General features: G+C 45.2%; 1 protein-coding gene across 5 annotated transcripts; it reads left to right on the forward strand.

Moving 5' to 3' along the window:
* Positions 1-7428: 7428 nt before the first annotated feature.
* Positions 7429-13641, forward strand: LOC123442623 (protein NRT1/ PTR FAMILY 8.2-like). 5 transcript variants are annotated; one of them, XM_045118714.1, is made up of 4 exons: positions 7436-7643; positions 10032-10036; positions 11493-11665; positions 11758-13641. In XM_045118714.1, exons 3-4 carry the CDS (start codon positions 11554-11556, stop codon positions 13383-13385), a joined length of 1740 nt encoding a protein of 579 aa, XP_044974649.1. In that variant the 5' UTR covers positions 7436-7643; positions 10032-10036; positions 11493-11553; the 3' UTR covers positions 13386-13641. The 5 variants fall into 5 exon arrangements, with proteins under 5 accessions (XP_044974651.1, XP_044974649.1, XP_044974648.1 ...); XM_045118716.1 differs by lacking the exon at positions 10032-10036 and having other exon boundaries at positions 7429-7643; XM_045118713.1 differs by lacking the exons at positions 7436-7643; positions 10032-10036 and adding an exon at positions 8002-8300.
* The last annotated feature ends 12000 nt before the right edge of the window (positions 13642-25641 follow it).

Below are 25641 nucleotides of genomic sequence, written 5' to 3' on the forward strand. Positions count from 1 at the left end.
TGCTTTGTCTTCCTATGTGCAATATTTCACAAATAATGCAGTAACTACTAACATAATTCCAACAGACTTTTAGCATCGCTACGAGTGAGAAAGTCACATCATAGTCAACTCGTTGATCTTGTCGAAAACATCTTTGCGACAAGTCGAGCTTTTCTTAATAGTGACTTATCACCATCATCATCTGTCTTCCTTTTTAAAGATCCATCTTTACTTAATAGTCCTACGACCATCAAGTAGTTCTTCCAAAGTCTACACTTTGTTTTATACATGGATCCTCTCTTGGGTTTCATGGCCTCTAGCCATTTTTCGAAATCCGGGCCCACCATTGCTTCTCCATAACTCGTAGGTTCATTGTTGTTCAACAACATGACCTCCAAGACAGGGTTACCGTACCACTCTGTAGTAGTACGCGACCTTTGTCGACCTACGAAGTTTGTAGTAACTTGATCTGAAGCTCTAATGATCACCATCATTAGCTTCCACTTCAATTGGTGTAGGCGCCACAGGAACATCTTCATGCGCCCTGCTACACACTGGTTGAAGTGACGGTTCACTAACCTCATCAAGTTCCACCACCCTCCCACTCAATTCTTTCGAGAGAAACCTTTCCTCGAGAAAGGACCCGTTTCTAGAAACAAACACTTTGCTTCCGGATCTGAGATAGGAGATGTATCCAACTGTTTTGGATATCCTATGAAGATGCATTTATCCGCTTTGGGTTTGAGCTTATCAGACTGAAACTTTTTCACATAAGCATCGCAGCCCCAAACTTTCGAGAAACGACAACTTAGGCTTCTCCAAACCATAATCTATACCGTGTCATGTCAACGGAAATATGCGGTGCCCTATTTAAAGTGAATGCGGTTGTCTCTAATGTATAACCCATAATCGATAGTGGTAATTCGATAAGAGACATCATAGTATGCACCATATCAAATAGGGCGTGGCTATGACGTTCAGACACATCATCACACTATGGTGTTCCAGGTGGCGTGAACTGCGAAACAATTTTCACTTTGTCTTAACTGCGTACCAAAAACTCGTAACTCAGATATTCATCTCTATGATCATATCGTAGACAATTTATCCTCTTGTCACGATGATCTTCACTCTAAAATTGCTTTGAACTTTTCAATATTTCAGACTTGTGATTCATCAAGTAAATACTCCTGTATCTACTCAAATCGTCAGTGAAGTAAGAACATAACGATATCCACTGCGTGCCTTAGCACTCATTGGACTGCACACATCAAAAATGCATTACACCATCGGAAGAAGAACGCGACGATGAAGATCGAGCTTGGGGTCCCTTGAACCATAGATGAACGATCCCACGAACCACCTATGAACAATTCCTCGAACGTAAGACCGAAAGCACTCTCCACAGATTCCAACTCAGAAATAAAAAGTGACACACCGTTGTGAGATTAGAAGAGATTATATCAACATGACTAAAGGAGGCGAGGAGAGCGAAAAAGGTGTGGACCCCACCCAAAGACCCACCCATGTGAACTGGGTTGCATCACTCCGATCCAACTCACTGAAAACGATGTATTCAAGCGTTCCTGCAGAGCAAGGCATAGAGGTGTTTACATTAAGATCTTTACGATTAGGGTTTTAGACCACAACATACGATCTTGAGGTAGATCAACTCTGTATTCGATACTCCATCATCAATATAAACAAGACCATGACGTGGGGTTTTACCTCCATCAAGAGAGCCTGAACCTGGATAAACATCGTCTCCTTCGTCCCTTGTTACCCATCGATCCAAGATCCGCAGTTCAGACCCCCTACTCGAGATCAACCGGTTTTGACACCGACACCCGGTTCATAGCACAGGAGCGAAACTCTTTTGGTAAACATAGTAGGAAACAAAAAAACCGCCCTACGATCAACCAGGAACACCATGAAGATACAATAACAGTTGGGATCATGATCGTTACCATCGAAAGAAGAACGCGACGATGAAGATCGAGCTTGGGGGTCCCTTGAACCATAGATGAACGATCCCACGAATCACCTACGAACAATCCATCGAACATAAGACCGAAAGCACTCTCCACAGATTCCAACTCAGAAATAAAAAGTGACACACCGTTGTGAGATTAGAAGAGATTATATCAACATGACTAAAGGAGGAGAGGAGAGCGAAAAATGTGTGGACCCCACCCAAAGACCCACCCATGTGAACTGGGTTGCATCACTCCGATCCAACTCACTGAAAACAATGTATTCAAGCGTTCCTGCAGAGCGAGCCATAGAGGTGTTTTATGGTTCGTGAGCCTCGTGCGGCTCACGCAACGCATGCAATCCATGCAACCAAATGAGCAATTTTAAATCGGGCGTGACTGAGCTTAATGCGGCCTAACAAATGACGTTTAAATTGAACGAAACCCTCGCCGCATGAACTTGTTGTCATCGGTATATGGCTTCAAAAAAAAGAAGAAAAAAGGAATGCCGAGCAGTGGCGGAGACAGGGAGTGCCAACGAAGGCCCTCGCCCCCCTAACATTAATGATTTAAGCCTAAGAATGAATAGTAATAGTTATTTGTGTGTGTGCTAAAATGATGTTTTTTTTATGAATTGTCCCTCCTAACACGGTTTAACTATACTTGCCCCCCCCCCCCTTGTTTCTAATTTTCTGTCTCCGTCACTAATGCCGAGAAAACTGTCCGGGAGAAAACAAAAGGCTAGATAGAACTGGTGATCCTCCGCGACGATGCACCATGCAAGTTGCTAGCGTGGTTCGTCAACGGCTAGATATTTGATGGAATCTTTGTGGTTTGGCATGAGAGGGCGTGCCATAGCCATACGTACGTACGTAGACATGTCGTAGCACTAGTCGCGTGCCATGAGGCAACCGCCGCCTGTGCTACCGCCACCGCTACCGCTAGCCGCTAGCACACCAGCGCAGGTAGAGGCAGGGGCCACGGTCGCTGACAGTGCGCATGGGCATGGATTGGAATTGGGCCCGAAACCACGGGCAGATGCATGCGTTGCGTGCGCAGCTGCGCCTCTGTGATTTCCCGCGGGCGCGTACGTGCACGCGGCCGTGTGTACGCGATGGCCCGCGCGTCGTCGGCCCCGTGGAAACGGAAGGGAAGGTCGACGCCGCCGGTCGTTGTCACCGCCGTTAATTTCTTTCTATCGATCTCCATCCGATCCGCCCCATCGCTGTCGATGGATCGGACAAAGAGGAGATGAAATGAAGAACAGGAGGAGGAGCCGGGGAGGAAGATTGGGTGCTCACACCAAGGAGAAATCAATACTGGTATAACGGCGCCGTGACCCTGACGCCCGCCCGTGTACTACTCTGTAACATCGTTTCTTTTTCATGATAATACTTTTTTTTTTTTGCAACTTTTTGCATGATAACGGTGTCTTGTTTGGTGACAGCTACGTGTCCGCCTAATGATGTTTAGAAAACATCCGCCGCCTTGATAGCTGCAGGACCGCGAGCTCGCCAACAGTCCGATCTTGTTCTAGTAAGCGTGCATCAGCCTTTGCAACAAGGCTTGTGTTACAGGAGCACGAGCCTTGTTGCCCTCCCATCGAACTGTTTATTTTATTTCTAAAACAAGGCATGTGTTTCAGAAACAAGATCTCTGTTATAGAAAAGAAAAACTTTTATTTTGCCCTGTTGCAACAAATATAGTGTTGTGCGCTTGTTCTCATGGCAACAAGAGGCTTGTCGCAGAAACAAAAAAATCCCTGATACATCAACGTCATCAAATGTCTGACGGGCATTTTATTTTCTGCAACAAAGAACATGTTGTAGAAACGTCTGCAGATTTTTTTGCAACCGAGTTTGTTATAGAATATGTTCTGCAACAAAGATCGTGTTGCGAAAACATCTATAGAATTTTATTGACAACAGAGTTTGTTATAGAATATTTTCTGCAACAAAGATCGTGTTGCAAAAACATATATAAAATTTTATTTACAACAGAGTTTGTTATAGAATATTTTCTATAACAAAGATCATAGGTGATGCTGCGGAAATATTTGCAACATAGGTATTGTTGTAGAAATATTTATATCAAAAATTGTGTTGCGGAAAACATTTGTAACATATGGCATGTTGCAGAAATATTTTCGGACTTCGCTTTGTTGCAACATAGGTGAGCATGCGGATTTTTTTTGCAACATAGATAGTGTTACAGGATTTTTTATTCTTTCTTTTTTGCAGCATAAGTGATGTTGCAGAAAATTTTGGTGATGGTGACCTCGCCTATGGCTACCCTGAGCCTGTGAAGACAGCAACGCTTGCGACCAGTGGCTTGTGACCTTCTTAATCCATTCACGGCAAAATTCACTGTTTTGACCTTTTTGCAAAAGTCAAGCCAGATTTGACCCCGTTTGAAAAAAAAAAGAATTTGACCCTTTTACTACCGCCAGACCCTTTGACGATAGGGTATGACAACCTACCGCCAAGGTCTTTGACGGTAGACAAATGGCCTACCGCCAAAGGGTCTGGCGGTACCATGTATAACCCTATCGTCAAGGGGTCCGGTGGTAGGCACGTACGCGTACTGCATCTGTAAATTAGAATTTTTTTACGGCACACGTGCAACTTTACCGACAGATACCTTGGCGGTAGGTTGTTATACCCTACCAGCAGGTGGTCCAGCGGTAGCAAAAGGGTCAGATCCGAAAAAAGTTTAAAAACATGATCAAATCCGGCTTAACTTCTGGAAAAATGTCAGAACAATGAATTTGGCCTCCATTCGCTTGAGGAGATGAGGAGAAAAGAAAGAACCATTTGCTATACTACTTGGTGGCCCCTGCAAGACACCCATCGCGTGGAATAGGGGAGGATGATGGGTGGAAATCGGTCGGTTGAACCAGATCGTTTCGGTCACATGATTTTTTCACTGCTCTGACCCACGAGACGAAAAAATGCACAGAATGAACTCGATCTGAAAGTTTTTCACGATCTGACCCTTTTAGAATCGCCAGAACCCGTGGTGTTGCAGACGAACAAGGAAACGCGAGTCTAGTGGACGTTGCAGGACATGTGTGCAACGCCAGTCTACTGGACGTTGCAGACCTTATGAGAAACGCCAAGGACACTGGCGTTTCTGGGGGGCTATGAAACTGCCAAGCGCCCACCCCTTCGCCCACCTCTTCTTCTTTCCTCTTCTTTCCTTCTTCCTCTCCATGAAAAAGCTCTCCCTCCTCCTCCAGACCCCCCCCCCCTTCGATCTCCCTCCTCCCCCAACCGTTTTGTTGGTTTTTTGGGGTCAAATCGAAGAGGCCGGTAAGCTCCTCCAATCTTTCCAATTAGTTTTTGCAATGACTTTGTATGTGTGTAGCTTTTTCTTGCACTAGGTGTACGTATGTTTTGAAGTAATTTTTTCTTGTGATTGTTAATAGGTGTAGTTTATGGTGTCTCTAGGTGTAGTTTTTGGTGGCTATAGGTATAACCTAGGTTTTGTTCATATTATTCGCATTAGGTTTATGCCTAGGTTTAGTTCATATTATTGGCACTAGATGAATGCCTAGATTTAGTTAATATTAGTGGCACTAGGTGAATGCCTAGATTTAGTTCATATTATTGACACTAGGTGAATCCGTAGTTTTTTTTGCACTAGGTGTAGTTTGATTGTTTTCACATTAGGTTAATGCCTAAAAGAATTTTGTTCATATTATGTAGGATGTTTCAGCCGGATAAATATCCGGGTCTTGATGAGTACTACGAGCAGAAGCATCGTGCGGTGCTAGTTGAAAGAGGAGAGGTAATTATGATGGTGTTGATGATTATTTTTCTATATTCCATGATTTATATATTGTGACAAGTTGAGTCAACTAACAAATTATGCGTTTGTTTGTTTAGGTTCCTCCACTACTTCCTTTGAGGGGGCACAACCCGAATGAAACTCTTTTATATGACCCTCGTTATGAGCCTTATTTTAGAAGAATGGATCTTTTTCAATTTGTGCTCAACTTTAAAGGCACACCACCATGGTTGAACGCCACGACTCTTACCGCCCTTACGGACCGTTGGAGGCCGGAGACGCACTCTTTTCACCTTCCTCTTGGTGAGATGAGCATAACCTTGGAGGATATTGCTATGATCACCGGGCTTCCTATCGAGGGCAGGGCTCTTACAGGGAAGGTAAGGTCAGATGGGTGGCGACAACGGGTTGCAGCATTGGTTGGTGTTGAACCCGAGCAATGGACTGATGAAACTAGGAAGGATCCTAGGCCATCCGGTGTGTTGTTCTCTTGGATACACAGACATTTTCGCAGGTGTCCAAAGGATGCTAGTCCGGCTGTTGTGGAGAAGAACGCAATTGACAGGTTATGGTCTAAAGAAATGCCGAGGCCTCTGGCGTTTCTGAGATAGGCCGCACCGCCAGGACACCCCGACGTTTCTATGCCCTATGACAACGCTGCCGAAGACCATAGTTGGTTGTTTCTGGTTTAAAGGAACGCCAAGAAGGCTGGCGTTTCTGCGGTGGGCTGCAACGCCAAGGTGGCTGGCGTTTCACATACATGATTTTGCAACTATGCATTTTCCTAGTAAAAACATCACATAGCCCATATACAAACTACATTACGCGGGTTCTGGTTTAAAGCAACTAAGAACAAAGAATACAAACATCACATAGCCCATATAAAGTAGAAACATCACAAAGAGTTGCCCCAAAAAACCAACAAAAAGGTTGAGGGAGGAGGAAGATCGAAGGGGGGGATCTTGAGGAGGAGGGAGAGCTTTTTTGTCAAAGGAAGAACAAGAGAAGAGGAGAAATGGTGGTTGGTGGGCGAGGGGGTCGGGGTGGGCAGATATAAAGCCCAGAAACGCGAGTGCGCTTGACGTTACACATAAGGCCTGCAATGCCACAGTAGACTGGCGTTGCGCACATGGCCAACAACATCACAATAGAGTGGCGTTTCTATGAAAAGCTGCAACGTCACGGTTTATGACGTTTTAAGAAAGGGTCAAAACATGAAAATGTTTCGAAACGAGTTCGTTCTGTGATTATTTTACGTCCCGTGAATCAGAAAAGTGAAAAAACCCTCCGTCTCATTTATACTACTCCCGTGTGTCAGCATCTTACTACTACTCTCTCTGTACCACAATATTTGTTGTTGGGGGAACTAGTTTAGGTTAGTTCTCCCCAACAACAAATATTATGAAACACAGGGAGTAGTACAGTAGGCGTAATAGTAGCGCGTATACGCTACCAATCAATCAAACCATGCGGAACCGAACCGAACCGGAACCGAGCGAGCTGCGCGTTCACTTTACCGGTGGTCTGGTATCGCCGGCCGGCTGTCATCTCATTTCCAGAGTTATTAAAAATGCGGTATGCATGCTCCCCCTTTCTTTTTTTCCTTATGCCAGTTTGGTTGGTTGGGCAAGTGTCGAGACGCTCTGTCTATAAATACCGGGCTGGTCAAAGCAGGAGCCTCCAAATCCAAAGGTGGCTGCGGCTCACACCCATCCTCACACAGAGACAGAGACCGAGACCGAGGGAGGTGGAGCTCAGGGCCTCGGACCAGACCAGAGGGAATCGCGCGGGCGTGGCGACGACTGAGGCGCCCGGAGGTCCCCTCCGACCGGGCTCCACCGATCCCCGGCCAGCCGAGGGCCACGCCGGCCGCCGCCGCCCACCGAGCATCGACCAACAGAGGTACCCCCCTCCAACACTGCGTGGCTGGGGCACATCCATCTCTGAATTAATGGCTGTGTTCTCGGTCCTAAGATTTCAGACTATCATTCGGTTAGAGATGCATAATTCATTACCGCGGGGCACGTATGAGCAGTACTGTATTGATCATTCCAATCAAACTAGTAGTAACAATTAGTAGCTTTGAGATACGTACTATAGTAGAGTTTTCATTAAAAGACTACATACCGATGTATACTTTAAAGTATATGTTCATTTATTTTGCTTCGTATGTAGTCTCTTAATAAAACTTTCAAAAAACGTAGGAAGTACTCCCTCCGTGAGTATATGTTAATCAAGTGTCATGTGAAGACGCGATGTGCAATCAGGTTGTTTTTGGACCTTGGGGGTCCATTCCATGTTACGCATAGCCAGGAAGCATTAACCCCCATGCCACCGTGTGTCGTTGTCGCGGTGGGAAACCAGGCAGGCAGCGAACGACCCAGCGGAGCACGTCGTCGTCTCCGGCTATAAGTAGCGGTCGGGCCGGAGCAGGAGCCTCAAAATCCAAATCCAAATCCAAAGGTGGCTCGCCCACAGTCACACACACACATCGTTGCGCTTGCGCACACAGACTGCCAGGCCGGGCGGGGAGGGACACGCCCGCCGCTTCTGGCCAAGGTACGTAACGTAATGGATGCAGATTCGGGTTCAGATTCAGATACCTCAGCCGTGCTGTTCAACCCTGACAAAACTCCGGTCAGCCGGCACGGCCGTCTTCCTCACGTGCGGCTGGCACACCTCTCCCGCGTGCGTGCGTGCGTGCGTATGTGCGTCGCCGGCAAATACTACTCCGTCATAGTACTACTACCAGGAGTAGTAATTAATTGCCACGCGGAAGAGGATCCCCAAGTGATTGCGTGTTTCAAAGCATTATTGCTACTCCTTCTACTAATTAATCGGCTGGTTTGATCCAAAGATTCCCGTCAAGACCCATCAGAGCATGGTTAATAGTATAGCCAACTGCTGGCTATAAGCAGTCTTATAGCCCACCTTACAGCTAGGTTGTACAATAGTTAGCTATAAAAGAGTACTACTTTTATTATATATGGTCCACGTTTCATTCTCACAAAACACCTAGGAGCACGTGCTAGAGCTGGCTCTTCACGAAGAGTCCGCTTCCCTTCTCTCTCCTCTTCTCTCTCATCCAACTTAACAAAAATATAGTATTTTAATCCTTACAGCCTGCTGACTGTACCTTATTGTACTTGCTCTCAACGGAGTTGCAGGTGCTTGCTGCTAGGAGTACTCACTCCGTCTTGGTTTATAATTCATCATACAAAAATCAATTAATAGTCTCAAAACACTTACTCCGTCTTGGTTTATAACTCATCATACAAAAATCAATTAATAGTCTCAAAACACTTACTCCTATTTGTTGTTTTTTGACATGAATAACGGAATCAACCAATAAGAGACGTGAAAAATGTATGTTTTTAATGACTTAAGACTAACTAGCACGACATGCAGTGATCAATTCATTGCATATAATTGTATTAGTTAGCAATTTAACATTAATTTATTTCATTTTTCTCTTTATCTTGATTACGGTGCACAATTTAAAATAACTTGTAAACCGAAACGAAAGGAGTGACAGTTTATAAGGCATGCACGTGTATCTAGGTCGTCAATTTGACTTATATAAAATATATTGTTTAACATAAAAATTATATTATTAAAAAATAAAACATCTAAAGTTTTTAATGATATATTTTTTATAATATATGCCTCTCATTAAGTTGGTCAAATTGACGACCTAAATATACGTGCCAGACTGAAACGGAGGGAGTACTAATTCTCTCCAGAGGTCACTCACATGCCATCCAGACAAGCAAATCAGTAACGTGAACTCACCGTCCTGTGCATATCAAGCACACGCCGTGTACATCTTCATCCCCTCTTCCTTGCGCCGTCACGTTGGTCGGGCCGGTGGCCAGTTGTGGAGGAGTTCGTCTCGCTTCCATGTCGACCGATCGAGCTCAACGTCTTTGGACGGGAGCACGAAGAAGATCTGGCCTTGCCCCGCCGTGGACGCCGAGGCGGCAGCAAGCTGACACGTCCTTGTTGACATGCACCGGTCGCATGCACGTCGGCGTCGCGCCGTCACTGTTGCGTGCGCCTTATTGCCGTGTTGACTCCTTGTTAAAGTGTACTAGTACAATAATGTATTCCACTGACCTAATCTAATCAAACGTCTTACCATGACACGAGCTTATCATAGAGTGTGTGAAAGAGCGAGCGTGATCACACGCACGCACGCACGCAATCAATCTTCGATGGCATTATCCGGCTTTAAAAAACCACGTTGCTTGGTTTCAACTTATACTACTATACAGTAATAGCAGAAAGGAGCAGAAGTACAAAGTTTTCTTTCTTTTGTTATACTTGATAGCACAAGGTTAGTACGTACTACCTTCGATCCATGTACAAATGTAAGGACTAATTTGGAAACAGAGGAAGCACCACAGTACATCCTCAAGATTGGACTATATGGGGTGAAACACACGAAGACAAAACATATCATAACCGTTCCGTATAACATTCACGTCGGAGTTATACGGAATCTGCTAGGGATGCTCTTAGCCAAGAAGAATATTATGACACCGGAAAATGGAATGATACATCACTCATTCATTCATAGGTACCACTTTTACTTAGGGCATCTCCAACAGTTTGTTGATTAGCTTGTTGATAAAATATGTCATGTCATCAGCCAACACCTTAACATATAACTACTTCAATGGGTTGTATCTAGTTTGCGCAATAAGATGTGAGATAATAAATAAATGTGCTCTCTCATTCTACATTGGAGCTTGTGAAAGAGTGTTGGTTAATTTACATACAACCTTGTTCTTTTTCCTCATTTATTGCAATGACACATCATCAAAAATCCTATGTCTCAAAATTACCAACAACTATCTTACAACCATCGGATATGCCCTTAATAGCATCATCCTTCTTTTTCTAAGAAAACAACTTAGTAGCATCATCTCATCCACGAGGGTGGGGCAGAGTGGCTGCCGCTTAAACAAGTCAATAACAACGATTTTAACAAGATGCTCTTGAGGACGGATGATTCCCCACAACCCCACACCACACTGCCACCACGCACCCCACCCCACCCCACCCCGAAAGATCGATAGGATCAGTGTGGCTGGCCGCATCTCTCCGCCACCGGTTTCAGCTCCCGCACAGCACCACGTTGCCCGTCCCGATCTGCCGTGCAGGCAGCCACATGACATGAGCCGCCATTGTTTCTACACACTTACTTCGATGGAGAAGAAGATCCTCCCCCTTCCCCTTCCCACGCGCAGGCGCAGCCAAAGCACCCGTCGTCTTTCTAGGACAATCGTGGAAAAGTAGGTAGGTAGGTGGGTGGGTGGGGTGGCAGTCCATTGCTATCCTCTCCTCCTAGCTCGCTCTAGATATCAGACTTCTCCTTTGCTTTGCCCGATTGACGTCACTTTCCGATGGATGCCATGGCGGTGTGAGCAGGTATGTATGTACTATGTAGTTCCAACGAGCTCCCTCTTTCCCCCGGGATTCTTGCTTCCAAGCCCGCGAATCCCGTGATTTGATTCTTCCATGCGCGGCCCTGCTTGAATCTGGTGGTTCGCTGCGTCCCTTCAGTCTCAGAGGCCGCCGGATAGCAGCAGCTACTACGTTTTGCAAACTCCCCGTTGGAGATTCTCAGTTAGCATCAGTCAGTCCTGCACTGGCTCTGGCCGGCTGTCAGCTGGAGTAGATTTGATTTTTTCTGCTCTGATTATGGAGCCTGCCTGCAGTAATCACTGTCGATAAAAACACTTGCAGTAAGCAGTTCCTCTGAGCTGCTGTGAGCTCCGGCGAGAAAGAAGCAGGAAGGTCTGGAGCCATGGGGGAGGTCGCGGCAGAGATGTACACCCAGGACGGCACCGTCGACATCAAGGGCAACCCGGCCCTCAAGAAGGACACCGGCAACTGGCGCGCCTGCCCCTACATCCTCGGTACGCACAACACACACACGACACGACTCCATTGCCGCTCTGTTTTCATGCTCTTCTTGGTGTTCAATGGCGTCGTCATGATCGGGTTGCAGCGAACGAGTGCTGCGAGCGGCTGGCCTACTACGGCATGAGCACCAACCTGGTCAACTTCATGAAGGACCGGATGGGCATGGCCAACGCGGCGGCGGCCAACAACGTCACCAACTGGGGCGGCACCTGCTACATCACCCCGCTCATCGGCGCCTTCCTCGCCGACGCCTACCTCGGCCGCTTCTGGACCATCGCCTCCTTCATGATCATCTACATCTTCGGCCTGGGCCTGCTCACCATGGCCACCTCCGTGCACGGCCTCGTGCCCGCCTGCGCCTCCAAGGGCGTGTGCGACCCCACGCCCGGCCAGTCCGCCGCGGTCTTCATCGCGCTCTACCTCATCGCGCTCGGCACCGGCGGGATCAAGCCCTGCGTCTCATCCTTCGGGGCCGACCAGTTCGACGAGCACGACGACGTGGAGCGCAAGAGCAAGAGCTCGTTCTTCAACTGGTTCTACTTCTCCATCAACATCGGCGCGCTCGTGGCCTCGTCGGTGCTGGTGTACGTGCAGACGCACGTGGGCTGGAGCTGGGGCTTCGGCATCCCCGCCGTCGTCATGGCCATCGCCGTCGGCAGCTTCTTCGTCGGCACGCCGCTGTACCGCCACCAGCGCCCCGGCGGCAGCCCGCTCACCCGCATCGCGCAGGTGCTCGTCGCCGCCACGCGCAAGCTGGGCGTCGCCGTCGACGGGTCGGCGCTGTACGAGACCGCGGACAAGGAGTCCGGCATCGAGGGGAGCCGCAAGCTGGAGCACACGCGGCAGTTCAGGTTCCTCGACAAGGCGGCGGTGGAGACGCAGGCCGACAGGACGGCGGCCGCGCCGTCGCCCTGGCGGCTGTGCACGGTGACGCAGGTGGAGGAGCTCAAGAGCGTGGTGCGCCTGCTGCCCATCTGGGCAAGCGGCATCGTGTTCGCCACGGTGTACGGGCAGATGAGCACCATGTTCGTGCTCCAGGGCAACACCCTGGACGCCTCCATGGGGCCCAAGTTCAAGATCCCCTCCGCCTCCCTCTCCATCTTCGACACCCTCAGCGTCATCGCCTGGGTGCCCGTCTACGACCGCATCCTCGTCCCCGCCGTGCGCTCCGTCACCGGCCGGCCGCGCGGGTTCACGCAGCTCCAGCGCATGGGCATCGGCCTCGTGGTCTCCATGTTCGCCATGCTCGCCGCCGGCGTGCTCGAGCTCGTCCGCCTCCGCACCATCGCGCAGCACGGGCTGTACGGGGAGAAGGACGTGGTGCCCATCTCCATCTTCTGGCAGGTGCCGCAGTACTTCATCATCGGCTGCGCCGAGGTGTTCACCTTCGTGGGGCAGCTCGAGTTCTTCTACGACCAGGCGCCCGACGCCATGAGGAGCATGTGCTCCGCGCTCTCGCTCACCACCGTGGCGCTCGGGAACTACCTCAGCACGCTGCTCGTCACGGTGGTGGCCAAGGTGACCACCAGGGGAGGCAAGCAAGGGTGGATCCCGGACAACCTCAACGTCGGTCACCTCGACTACTTCTTCTGGCTGCTCGCCGCGCTCAGCCTCGTCAACTTCGCCGTCTACCTGCTCATCGCCAGCTGGTACACCTACAAGAAGACCGCCGAAGATTCTCCGGACGCCAAAGGAGGAGCTCATGATCAGTGAGTGACTGACTGACATGCTCTGTCTGCGATTGGTGTCTGAATGTGTTCAAGAGACAAAACATAATACAGTACTAGATTGTTGAAAGAAGAAGAAAACAAGGATTGGGACTTCAGAGCTCAGATAGGTGAAATTAAGGGAGGGAAATGAAATGCATGGTGTGGTTTGTGACCTCAAGAATCAAGAGTGTTGTGTTGTTGATTAATTCTAGTGCTTGGAAAAATCTGGCAGAAACAAAGTTCAGATGTCAAGTTCTTTAGCTTGGTGTGCAATGTGACCCAAAGTTTCTACAGCGAGTAGAAAAAGTAGAAGAGTTCAAAAGAATTTACAGCAGGTTTCTGAACGTAACCCAAAGTTTTGGATAACTTGTTGTATGGACATCATCCAAAGATGCCATTTTCATCTTTGTTAAACTCAGAACATCACAACGTTTAAAAAGTATGTTCTCGATTAAGCCTTCTCATATACCACCTCCGTCCGAAAATATTTGTCTGACAAATGAATAAAAATAAATGTATCTAGAATTAAAATGCATCTAGATACATTCATTTTTTTTCGACAAATATTTTCAGACGGAGGAAGCGTATTGATGGCGACTCCAAAAGATACATAGAAACCTTTTAAAATTCAGTCAAGCTGAAGCAATTGTGTTAGTGGTGGAGTCCCTACTCCTTTGTAATTGCGGTCGCTTCAATTGAGTTGTTCGAGAGCTATGAGAGGCAATGATCAATATTGTCGAGACGGCCCCTAGATACTCGATTGACGAGTCCATGCAATATACATGTGCTTTGCTAATGGAAAGAATATTGTCATTTCTACAAAATAACAATTTAGCTATATGTAAGTTGTCTGAAACTATAATTTGGGTCAGTCGATTTCTTGGTGCATTGTTTTGTGATTTAAGATTCGTGCTATATTTTTTTTCTGTTGTGCCTGATGTGGTGTTTTGGGCCCCAATTTTGACTGAACATTGTTTTGGATCAGTGCATTTCTTCTTGGGCTCAGGCTCATTTCGCGTTTCCTGTTTATAGGCCAACGATACTTTCTCCTTTTCTCTTTGTATGCATTTTTGCTTTAGTGTAAAATGCATACATGCAAAAACTACATAACATCCCGTGTCGCCCCGCGTGCGACAGGGAGGGCGACCACACCAGTGCCGCCAGAGGCCTCCTCCACTCCGCTCCTCCTCCCTCGCCGCCGCCACAGGGCGTGGCCAGGCAATGCCTGGCCGGCGCCTGGCCGGTGTCGGCGGCGGCGGGGTGTTCTCGGCTCCTCGCGTGGTGGCCCCGATGGGGGACGGGGCGGCCACGGCAGGATGCCGTTCTAGCGATGGGCGCTGCGGCGCGGCGGCTCTCCGGTGCAGTCTCGGCGGCGGCAGAGCGTGGGCCGTGTGCCAGGCGACGCGGTGGTGGGGAAGCATGGCCGTGGGGGCGGCTTCCCTCGGCTTCGATCTGGATCTGGCGGGCGGTGCGGGCTGGAGCTTGTGCGGACGCTGGGTAAGCGGCCCCGGAGCGGTGGTGCGGAGCGGTGCGCTCGGCCATGATGGCTCGCTGTGGAGGCGGATGGCAGTGGCTTGGCGGCGCAAGATGCGGGCGCGTGCGACGGCGTGCATGGCGGATCCGGCGCCCTCGGCGGCATGGCTGCGTCCCCGAAGCAGGGGAGTGCTGCAGGGGAGAGAATCCCCATGGCAGCGAAGGGAACGAGCGGGTGGTGGAGCCCAGCAGGGCGGGCGGAGATGGGACGGGCCGTGCGGTGGCCGACGGCGCTGGAAGTGACGCCGCCGGTATAGGCCAGTGGGCGAGGGGTACCGACGGCTGCGGTTGTCTCGCGTGGATGTTGCAGTCGGCGTTGTTGCAAGACGGAGAGGGCGGAAAGAGGCTTGAAGGGCTAGCTGATGTCAATGCAGGATGATGTGCGGTTTAGGTGGTGTGGAGCTTGGTGAAAACCATGTCTTGGCCTTGTGCGGTGACCAGCGATGGCGGCGGCTGTGGCCGTCGTTGACCTTCTTGAAGGCATCGTTGCTTGTTCTCCCATCCCTTCTGCACGGATCTGGCCATTTTGGTCTCTCCGGGGGAAACCTTGATCTGTGATCGGACGATGACAACGCCTTGGTGTCGTATTCCCTCTTGAGGGCTTCGTTTTGGGAGCTTGGCATCGGTGGTCGAGACCAATGGACGGTGGTTGGTGGTGGGTGTGGCGTCCAGACTTCTGTGGCAACAATGATGGTGGGAGCGATGTCGGTGACGCGGTAATGGTTGCGGTAGTCGGGTCTTCTTCGGCATGTTCACGACTTTGCCTCGGTTTGTTTGTTGCTATGGAGTCGAAGCTGCGGCGGTGGGGCCTGCGGTATACGATGACTAGCTGCACATAGCCCGTTCGGCAATCTTCCGTGGCGTGAGCCGTGCTTGGTTTCTTCCTTCAGAGTTCTCCGTCTGAGTCGGAGCTGCGTTGTTTGGCCGTAGGTCGACGTGTCGTCGATAATGATGGGCTTTGCCCTGAGTGTGTCAGCCTATGGGAGTGGGCTAGGCCCTTGTTGTACCGGTTTCTTCCCAGTTTTCCGTGATTAACTGGGCAATTCTCTTCTGCTTATTTAATAGATGAGACAATCTTTGCCTTCGTTTAAAAAAAAAACTACATAACATGATTATACTAGAGTGCGAAAGTTGCACAACTGTATGCTTATTTCTTACACATTAAAAATGTGCAAAATTGTGTGCAAGTTTTTTTAAGTGTTTTATTTTTATTTCTTGGTAAAGGGTAATACTAATGCAACTAATTCATTCTACCTCTTCATTTTTCTGTTTTTGCCATTTATTTCTTCTTTATAGGTAATATCATTTCCACTAATTAATTTGTTCTTAGGAAACCTATTTTTCTGAAATCCCATTATTATATGCTTATGTTTGCATATCGTAAAATTGTAATTTCTGTGTAAAGTGTGGAAATTTTGTGATAACTTGCTTAATATTATTTTCATTTCTTTCTTCTTAAAGTGTAGTGCCAATGCCACTTATTAGTTCTACCTCTTCATTTTCTTTATGTTTTGATTCATGTTCCTTCTTCTTTATGGGTAATATCAATGCCACTAATTCATTCGTTCTTAGGAAACTTTTTTTTGACATTCCACTATTATATGTGTATTCTTGTATATTGTGAAAATACAAATTTTCGTTGTAAATTGTTTGCAAAATTTGTCATTATTCTGCTAATTTTTTTATTTTCATTATTCTTAAATGCTAATAGCAATGCCACTAATTCATCTTCCTTTAAAAACTTAATTATTTTAGTTATTATTTCATTTTATTTCTTTTTAATGGATATTACCAATGTCACCGATTCATTCTTTATTAGATAACTTCATTATTTTCGTTTAATTTTAGTTTTTGCTAGTTCTTCCTTCTTCTTAAAGAGTAGTATCAATGCCACTAGTTCATTATTCCTTAGATAACTTCATTACTATGATATTATCTTAGTTTGTTTCACTTTATTTCTTCTTAAGGGGTCATACCAATGTCACTCGGTCATTCTTTCTTAGAAAAATTTACTGTTATGATTTTATTTTAGCTTTCGTTTAACTTTTTATTTCCTGTTAAAAAGTAATACCAAAGCCATTATCTCATTTTTTTGTAAAAAAAAAATCATTATTCTAATTTTATTTTTTATTTCAATTTTTAATGGTAATATCAATGCCACTAATTCATTCATTTTTAGGAAACTTCCATTTTGTGAAAATTCAGTATTATATCCTTCTATTTACATATTATAGATAGGCACAGTTTTTATGTAGATTATATGGAAAAAAAATAGTTACTTGTTTTAATATTTTTCATATTATTTTCTCTTAAAAGGCACCAATGTCCATATTTCATTATTCCTTAGAAAACTTTAATATTTTTTATAATTGTTTACTTTTTATTTTTCTATTTTTTAAACTCTAATATGAATGAAACTAATTCATGCCTTGTTAGGAATATTTATTTTCCGAATTTCCGCTATTATATGCTTATTCTCAAGAGCTATAATTTTTTTTTCAAAATTATGGTTTAAATTGTGTGCAAATTTTGGCATTATTCGGTTTAAATATTTTTTATTTTCCTTTTGTAAACGGTAATACTAGTACTACTAATTTAGAAAAGTCATTATTTTGATTTAATTTAAGTTTTTATTTCATTTCCTTCCTTTTTATTAATATATAATACCAATGCCACTAATTTATTACTCTTCGGAAATTACTGTTTAGAAATTACCCACTATTATGTGCTTATTCTTGCATATTATAAAAAGGGCATTTTTGTGTAAATTGGATGCAAATTTGGTCATTATTTGATTTACACTTTCTTTCTTCTTAAAGGGTAATATCAATGTCACTAAGTGATTCTTCCTTTGAAATTTCATTATTTTGATTTGTTTTTAGTTTTATTTCATTTTATCTTATCTTTGAGGGTCATAACGGTGTCCTAATTTATCCCTTCTTATAAATCTTCTGTTTCGAAAGTTCACCTATAATTGTGTATATTTTATGCTGATTTTTTCAACACTTGTTTTTTACTTTTTTACTCTTAAATGTTAATATCAATACCATTTATTTTGTATTTCATTCTTACATAAAAAACTTTATCATTTTCATTTTTTAATATATTTATTAGTTCTTGTTTTGAAGGGTAATACACATGCGACTACTTCAGCCTTTCTTATGCAATTTTGTTTTGCAAAAAAAACACTATTATATTTTTATTGTTGCATATTATTAAACTCCATAAATAATGTGTAATTGGGTACTAATTTTATCATTTATATTTATTATTTTTGTTTCTTCTTAGTAGGAATGCCATTATTTCTTAGAAAACTTTATTTTTTTATTTTAGCCTAGATTTAATAGGGTCGTGCATGATTGCCACTTGAAACAATAATACAAAAATTAGATCAGGTTACTTACATATGATTGCCATCATGAGAATAAGATTAGACACCTGGTGTTTTCATCTACAAACAGATTCAGGACATTCGCCTATACGCAGGAAGAAGTAAATACATGCATTACAAGAGCGAATCAGGTGAAAAAGTTTTTGGTCGGTCCACTGACCGAAAAACGAAAATCAGTCGACTTACACCTAGCATGTCCCGCAAAATAAAGTAAATAATGCAATACACGAATTATATAAATCTCGCACCAACATACAATTTTTAACCAATAGAGAAGCAATATTTTTTTCATCCCACGGAAAAAGAGAAGGACTACTTATTTTGGTGTCAAATGTACATCTAAATCTCTTCTACATATTTTGAATGTTTACTATATAATATATACAAAAGAGACAAAATGAAAATGGAAATGTGCTTTGTACTCATAATTTTGTATCCTTTGTCCACATGGCCGTCTCTCAATATTCTTTGGTTGTCAAATACTGCGTGAACGTAGCGCATACAACACATGTCGCTCTGGCTCTTAACCATGTAGTTTCTCCTCATTTCCGGGTGCCTCCTTTTCCTATTCACGATTGATGCACATATAGTTCATGCAATCTCATGATGTAGTGGTTCGACATCCACTAGAGTAAACTGTTGTGTACTAACTATGAAATATACAACCCTTATGTTTTCGATGCTTGGGTAGCTACACTATGATCTCTATATAGTGGACTATATGTAGCCACGCATTGCATGAATATGGCATGTGAGCTAGTCCAATTAATGTATTTACTAGCTTGACATGCAGTTGGTAGATTTCAACATATATTATTAATTAAATCCAAGTTGGCACCATCGAAAAATTAGAACAGTTTGGTTCGTGTACACGGCTCACAATTTTATATACACCAGAAAATCTTATGCAGCCGGTCTCCAGCAGCCGCTTTCTCAGCTGCTTCCTTTTTCTTTCTCCTGTGATGGCTTCTATCGGGAAATTTCTTCCTTTCCTCAGAAAACGCAAGCATCCACGGCGGGGAGCCTGGTAAGCCTCGTGCTCATCCTTTGTGTTCATCATTTCTAAAGACGCGTGAGAGCTCGTCGTTCTCTTTATGGGGAACGAACCGTCCCTCTTGAGCATCCTTTACTGCGCTTCTAATGTTCTCCATGGGTAGTAGGGGATTATCTTTGTGTCTTTGGTTATATATTGCCTTCCCTTCTGCGTCCAACATGCCCCCATGCCCGTAAAACCAGTTTCTTGACCGTTCGATCCATGTTAAGGGCTCTGGAGTGATATTGTTAGTCAGAAATGGTGCCTCAAGTGCGTTCCACTTAGCCATGTTACCGGCGTAGCCAGCAAGCCCCATAATATGGTGGTACTTATTCATACGTGCATTCCTCTTATTTGTTGCAGACATTTTCAAGGCGTCCTCCGATTTCTTGTACGCCACAAATTCGGTCCAGTAGTCTTTTATCTTCTCATAGCCGTTATCGAAATATGGAGTCTTATCTTGCAAGATAAAATCCTGGTGCAATCTTTTCTTTCAGCCCTTGAATAGATCGACCATCTTCTTAAGAGGCAACTCCTTGACTTTTTTCTCTAGGGCCTCTTTTCGCCTCTTCATTTCCTCCTCATTTGGCTCCTCCTCATCTGGATCCACCTCTGGCGCCGGCAGGGTGAAATGAAGCATGAGCTTTCTCCAAAGGTTTTCTTTGGCTACTGTGCCGACATATGAGACTCCTTCCACCCTTGGCTTAAGCCATTCTCGAGTGGTGATAGGGATGTGGTCCCTAACAACAACTCCGCATGCCTTCACAAATTTCTTCTTTACATCTATGAGAGCAATCGGGTGCCCGCCTTTTGAGACTCTTTCGATCCTCTACCTCTCACCGTCATCCATCTTCTTGGTTGGTCCTCGTTTCGTCCGTACTGAAGTTTTTGCTCGATCCGGAGGGCTAAAAGAAGAAAGAGCGTTAATATATGTATATAGACAGCACAAGATTAATTTATTAATATGAACCTCGCCGGAGCCGTCGGTTTCTCCCTCATCGGAGTCGCTGAGTCCTCCCTCGCCCAAGGCGTGTGCGTCTACCTCACCGGAGCTTCTACCTCCTGTGTTGAGAGACTCATCTCCCCGGCCGGACTCATTCAGAAACTTATTGGTGACATCGCCAACAATAAAATCATCCCCGTGGATGACACCATGCATCATGTCTTCCTGATATTTGTCTCTGCCATGTATTGGATCCATAGTATCTGCAAATTAAGAACAATGCAGAAAATTAAGAACAATAAGAAAAGGTAAACGTTTCAATATTTTCATTTAACGGGGGGGGGGGGGGCTCATGACATCCCCCTCATGTCGTAGTTATCGGGGTCATACTTTCAGGAGAGTGCACTCCTCCTCCGACCGCCGGGGACTCCTCATCGACGATCGTCGGGAACTCTTCATCGACGATCGTCGGGGTCTCCTCATCGGCGATCTTCGGGGTCTCCTCATCGGCGATCGTCGGGAACTCCTCACCGACGATCGCGGGGGACTCCTCTGACGACCATCGGGGACTCTGCACCGGCGATCGTCGGGGAATCTTCACCGGTGATCATCCGGGACTCCTCTAACGACCGTCGGGGACTCCTTCGATGATCGTGAGGGACTCCTCACTGGCGATCATCGTGGACTCCTCCAACAATCGTCAGGGACTCCTCACCGGCTATCGTCGAGGACTCCTCCGACGAACATCGGGGACTCATCTCATCTGATCTCATTATGCAACAAAAAAGTGAGAGCACATGCAAATTTTAACATTTGTTTCTCTATCTAAAAAACCCTAAAAGAAATTATCTCATCTCATCTCATCTCTCTCACATTTCCACAAAACATCTCATCTCATCTTCACAGAACATCTCACACATCTCATCTAAAAAACAGAGCACATTTAGTCAAAAGTCAACATTGTCTTCACTTTCCTTCACTTGAACACTAATTAGAACATGCTGAGATAGAACACTAATTGCATTTTCAGTAATTCCTATATGTTTATCTTACCAAAACCCCAACCACACCCATATTATCTGACCTGTTTGATTTTGACCCAAGATACCATCATTGGAGAAGTTGGTGAAATGGAGTACTAGCCATAAACATGCATGGAAGAATATCAGGACAATAAAAAAACAAATGCATCCCAAATTTGTTGCAGATTTATTTTGATAAATTGACCTTATCCTCTTATCTAGATTCAAAGGAGGATGAATTGACATTATCCTGGTATCCAGAAGTATGACACAATGTTCATCAATAACTCTAGCTGATAGAAATCATGCACCACAAACATTCAATCAGTCACCTACTTATGCTTGAATTTCTTTCCATGGAGTTGCACATACATACTTATATTCTGAAGTTTGAAGGAATATGAGTATATGACACCCTGATATCCATAATTAAATCGAACAATGCCTAAAAAAGTTTAGTAAATAAACAATTTGGACATGGATAATGCTACGGTTATAAGTACTAAAATAAACTCCCTCTTTATGCTATAACCTTCCCAGATCGGAGGTGATTGCTTCGTATGGACGAGGACGAGTCCCTAATGAGAGGTATCATTTCCACCTCGCTCGCTGCTACTGCGCCGACGATGACGGCGGGTGCATGAGGTCGACGATGGTGTGGGCGCGATAGTGGCAACAGGAGGAGCTCACTGGGGGCCCGAGGATGGAGCTAACTATGGAGGCCGGCGACAACGAGGAGCGGGCTCGGCGACGGGGAGGAGGGCGAATGAGGAGGTTCAGCACCAGCGATGGTCAGCGGGCTCGGGGACGGCAGGGTGATGACCCACAAGTGTAGGGGATCTATCTAGTCCTTTCGATAAGTAAGAGTGTCGAACCCAACGAGGAGCAGAAGGATCTGACAAGTGGTTTTCAGCAAGGTAATCTCTGCAAGCACTGAAATTATCGGTAACAAGTAGTTGTGTGATAAGATGATTCGTAGCAAGTAGCAAGTAACAATAGTAACAACGATGCAGCAAAGTGGCCCAATCCCTTTTGTAGCAAGGGACAACCCTGGACAAACTCTTATAGGAGGTAAAGCGCTCCCGAGGACACATGGGAATTTGTGTCAAGCTAGTTTTCATCATATTCATATGATTCACGTTCGTTAGTTTGATAGTTTGATATGTGGGTGGACCGGCGCTTGGGTACTGCCCTTACTTGGACAAGCATCCCACTTATGATTAACCCCTCTCGCAAGCATCCACAACTACGACCGAAGAATTAAGACAAAGTCTAACCATGGCATTAAACTAGTGGATCCAAATCAGCCCCATATGAAGCAACGCATGAACTAGGGTTTAAGCTTCTGTCACTCTAGCAACCCATCATCTACTTACTACTTCCCAATGCCTTCCTCTAGACCCAAATAATGGTGAAGTGTTATGTACTTGACGTTCACATAACACCACTAGAGGAAAAACAACATACAACACATCAAAATATCGAACGAATACCAAATTCACATGACTACTTATAGCAAGACTTATCCCATGTCCTTAGGAACAAAAGTAACTACTCACAAAGCATAATCATATTCATGACCAGAGAGGTAATGAATAGCATCAAGGATCTGAACATATAATCTTCCACCAAGTAATCCAACTAGCATCAACTACAAAGAGTAATTAACACTACTAGCAACCTTACAAGTACCAATCGGAGTCACGAGACGGAGTTTGGTTACAAGAGATGAACTAGGGTTTGGAGATGAGATGGTGCTGATGAAGATGTTGATGGTGATGAGTCCCCTCCGATGAGAGGAGTGTTGGTGATGACGATGGCGACGATTTCCCCCTCCGGGAGGGAAGTTTCCCCGGCAGGATCGTCCTGCCGGAGCTCTAGATTGGTTCTGCTCAAGTTCCACCTCGTGGCGGCGGTGATTCCTCCCGAAAGCCTATTCTTGTTTTTTTCTGGAACGAAACCCTTCTTGTAGCAAAAGAGGGGGGCCAGAGGGCCACCAGGGAGCCCACAAGCCCCCTAGGCGCGGCCAGGAGGGAGGCCTCGCCTAGCAGACTTGTGGCCTCCTGGTGGCTCCCTTGTGGTACTTCTTCGGCCCAGTATTTTTTATAAATTCCAAAATAAATCCTCGTTGATTTTCACGGCTTTTGGAGTTGTGCAGAATAGGTATCTCAAACTTGCTCCTTTTTCAGGCCAGAATTCCAGCTGCCGGCATTCTCCTTCTTCATGTAAACCTTGCAAAATAAGAGAGAAAAGGCATAAGTATTGTACCGTGAAGTGTAATAACAACCCAAAAAGCGATAAATATCAACATGAAAGCATGATGCAAAATGGACGTATCAACTCCCCCAAGCTTAGAACTCGCTTGTCCTCAAGCGAAAACCGAGATCAACAAACATGCCCACATGTTTAGAGAGAGAGGTGTCGACAAAACAAGGTACAGACATGCATGCATCATGATCATATTCAGAACAAAAATATCATCATATCATCTCTCATGCTAAAGTGATAATTCCTTCACAAAGTAAAGTATGGATCAAGAACCTTAATGAGAATTAACAACCGATAGCCTTTAGTCATTGAAGCAACTACAATTTATCACAACATCGGAAAGAGTCAAATAAGAGCTTGTAAAGCAAATTCACATACTCAATCATCCTTTTGTCTTCTACAATTGCTACAACTCACATGGTACTCATGAGATCAAAGTTTCAGTCGGACATAGAGAAAGATAGGGGCTTATAGTTTTGCCTCCCAACTATTTACCTCAAGGGCAATGTGAACAATAATAATTCATGAATACTTACTTCCAAGTTGACATATGAATATAGATCTTTCCCTAGCATATGACGTTAGGCAAGATAAAGGTGAAATAAGGAATTGGTGTAGATCACCATGACTCTTTCAAGGGCAAAAAGTAAAGGTACAAGATAGGCCCTTCGCAGAGGGAAGCAGAGGTTGTCAGGCGCTTTTGAGGTTTGGATGTGCGACCACTTAGTGTAAAGGAATGTCACTTTATATTGCCTCCTGTGATAAAGAACTTTATTATGCAGTCTGTCTCTTTTATGTCTTCCTCATCACAGGTTCGTACAAAGCTTATTTTCCACACACTAATAGATCATGCATATTTAGAGAGAAATTTTTATTGCTTGCCCGATGACAACTTACTTGAGGGATCTTATTCAATCCATAGGTAGGTATGATGGACTCTCATGGCAAAATTGGGTTGAGGGTTTATGGATGCACAAGTAGTATCTCTACTTAGTGCAAAAGTTTTGGCTGATATGAGGTGGAAGCAATCGTCACATGCTAAGGGATCACTAGTCATATAATTATTGTTGAGAACCAAGCAACCATAATTCATTATGTTGTCTTCCTTATCCAACATCTACTTCCAAGCATGTAATAGTTTAGTGAGTGTTCACAATCATAGATGGTGTCCAAGATGATATATTTATATGTGAACCTCTCCTTCTTTATCACTTCCTATTAATTGCAACAATGACCAAGGTCTACGTTTTTCCACCCTCAACAAGTTTCAATCAACATTCTTTTTATATGTGAAGCCATCACTTCCCATAATATCATTACATGATCTTTCATGCTTTTGTTCTTTTCTCATTCTCTTGATCATGGCATGAAGCAAGGGACACTCTTTATTATATGGCTCACGAGCTCGAATACATCGGGGGAGACACAAAGCAAAACTCAAGCCTAAAACACTAAGGACTTTAATCTACTAGAAAGATAAAACCAAAAAGGAATGAACTAAGAAAAGGTAAAGGCAAAAGATGTGATGGTGATACGATACAGGGGCAACTCCCCCAAGCTTGGCACAAGCCAAGGGGATTGCCCATACCCATGCTTAGTTGTCTTCCTTCGGAGGTGATGGTGGTGGAGTTGTTGCAACATGGGTTTGATCCTCCATCTTCCAAGGCATAGGTGCTCCATCATGGAAAGATGTACGAGTCTCCGGAATCCTCAAATCTGCAGCCAACCGTATTGATTTAAATCTATACTCATACTCACAGTTTTGGTTCTGCAGGTCATAGATTTGGGCTTGGAGGTGATCAATTCTGTCATAGAGCCCGGAGAGGAGCTTCCCGATGTCATTGGCATCGATCTTGTGCTTGTTGGTGAACTCCGTGATCATCATGTGGTTGGCGTTCTTGGGCCCCTCAACATCACGGATGTGCAGCATCCCCTCGCGCATCTCGATAGTTTGAGGGTGTTGCATCACTCCCGCGAGTTAGGGATTGATGAACTTCTTGAAGATCTTGTCCTTCGGAGCTTTTGGGGACGTCATAGCGATCTAGATCTGCAGCAGAAACAGGCTCGAAA

This window comes from Hordeum vulgare, chromosome 3H, assembly GCF_904849725.1.
Source record: "Hordeum vulgare subsp. vulgare chromosome 3H, MorexV3_pseudomolecules_assembly, whole genome shotgun sequence".
NCBI classification, from domain to species: Eukaryota; Viridiplantae; Streptophyta; class Magnoliopsida; order Poales; family Poaceae; genus Hordeum; species Hordeum vulgare.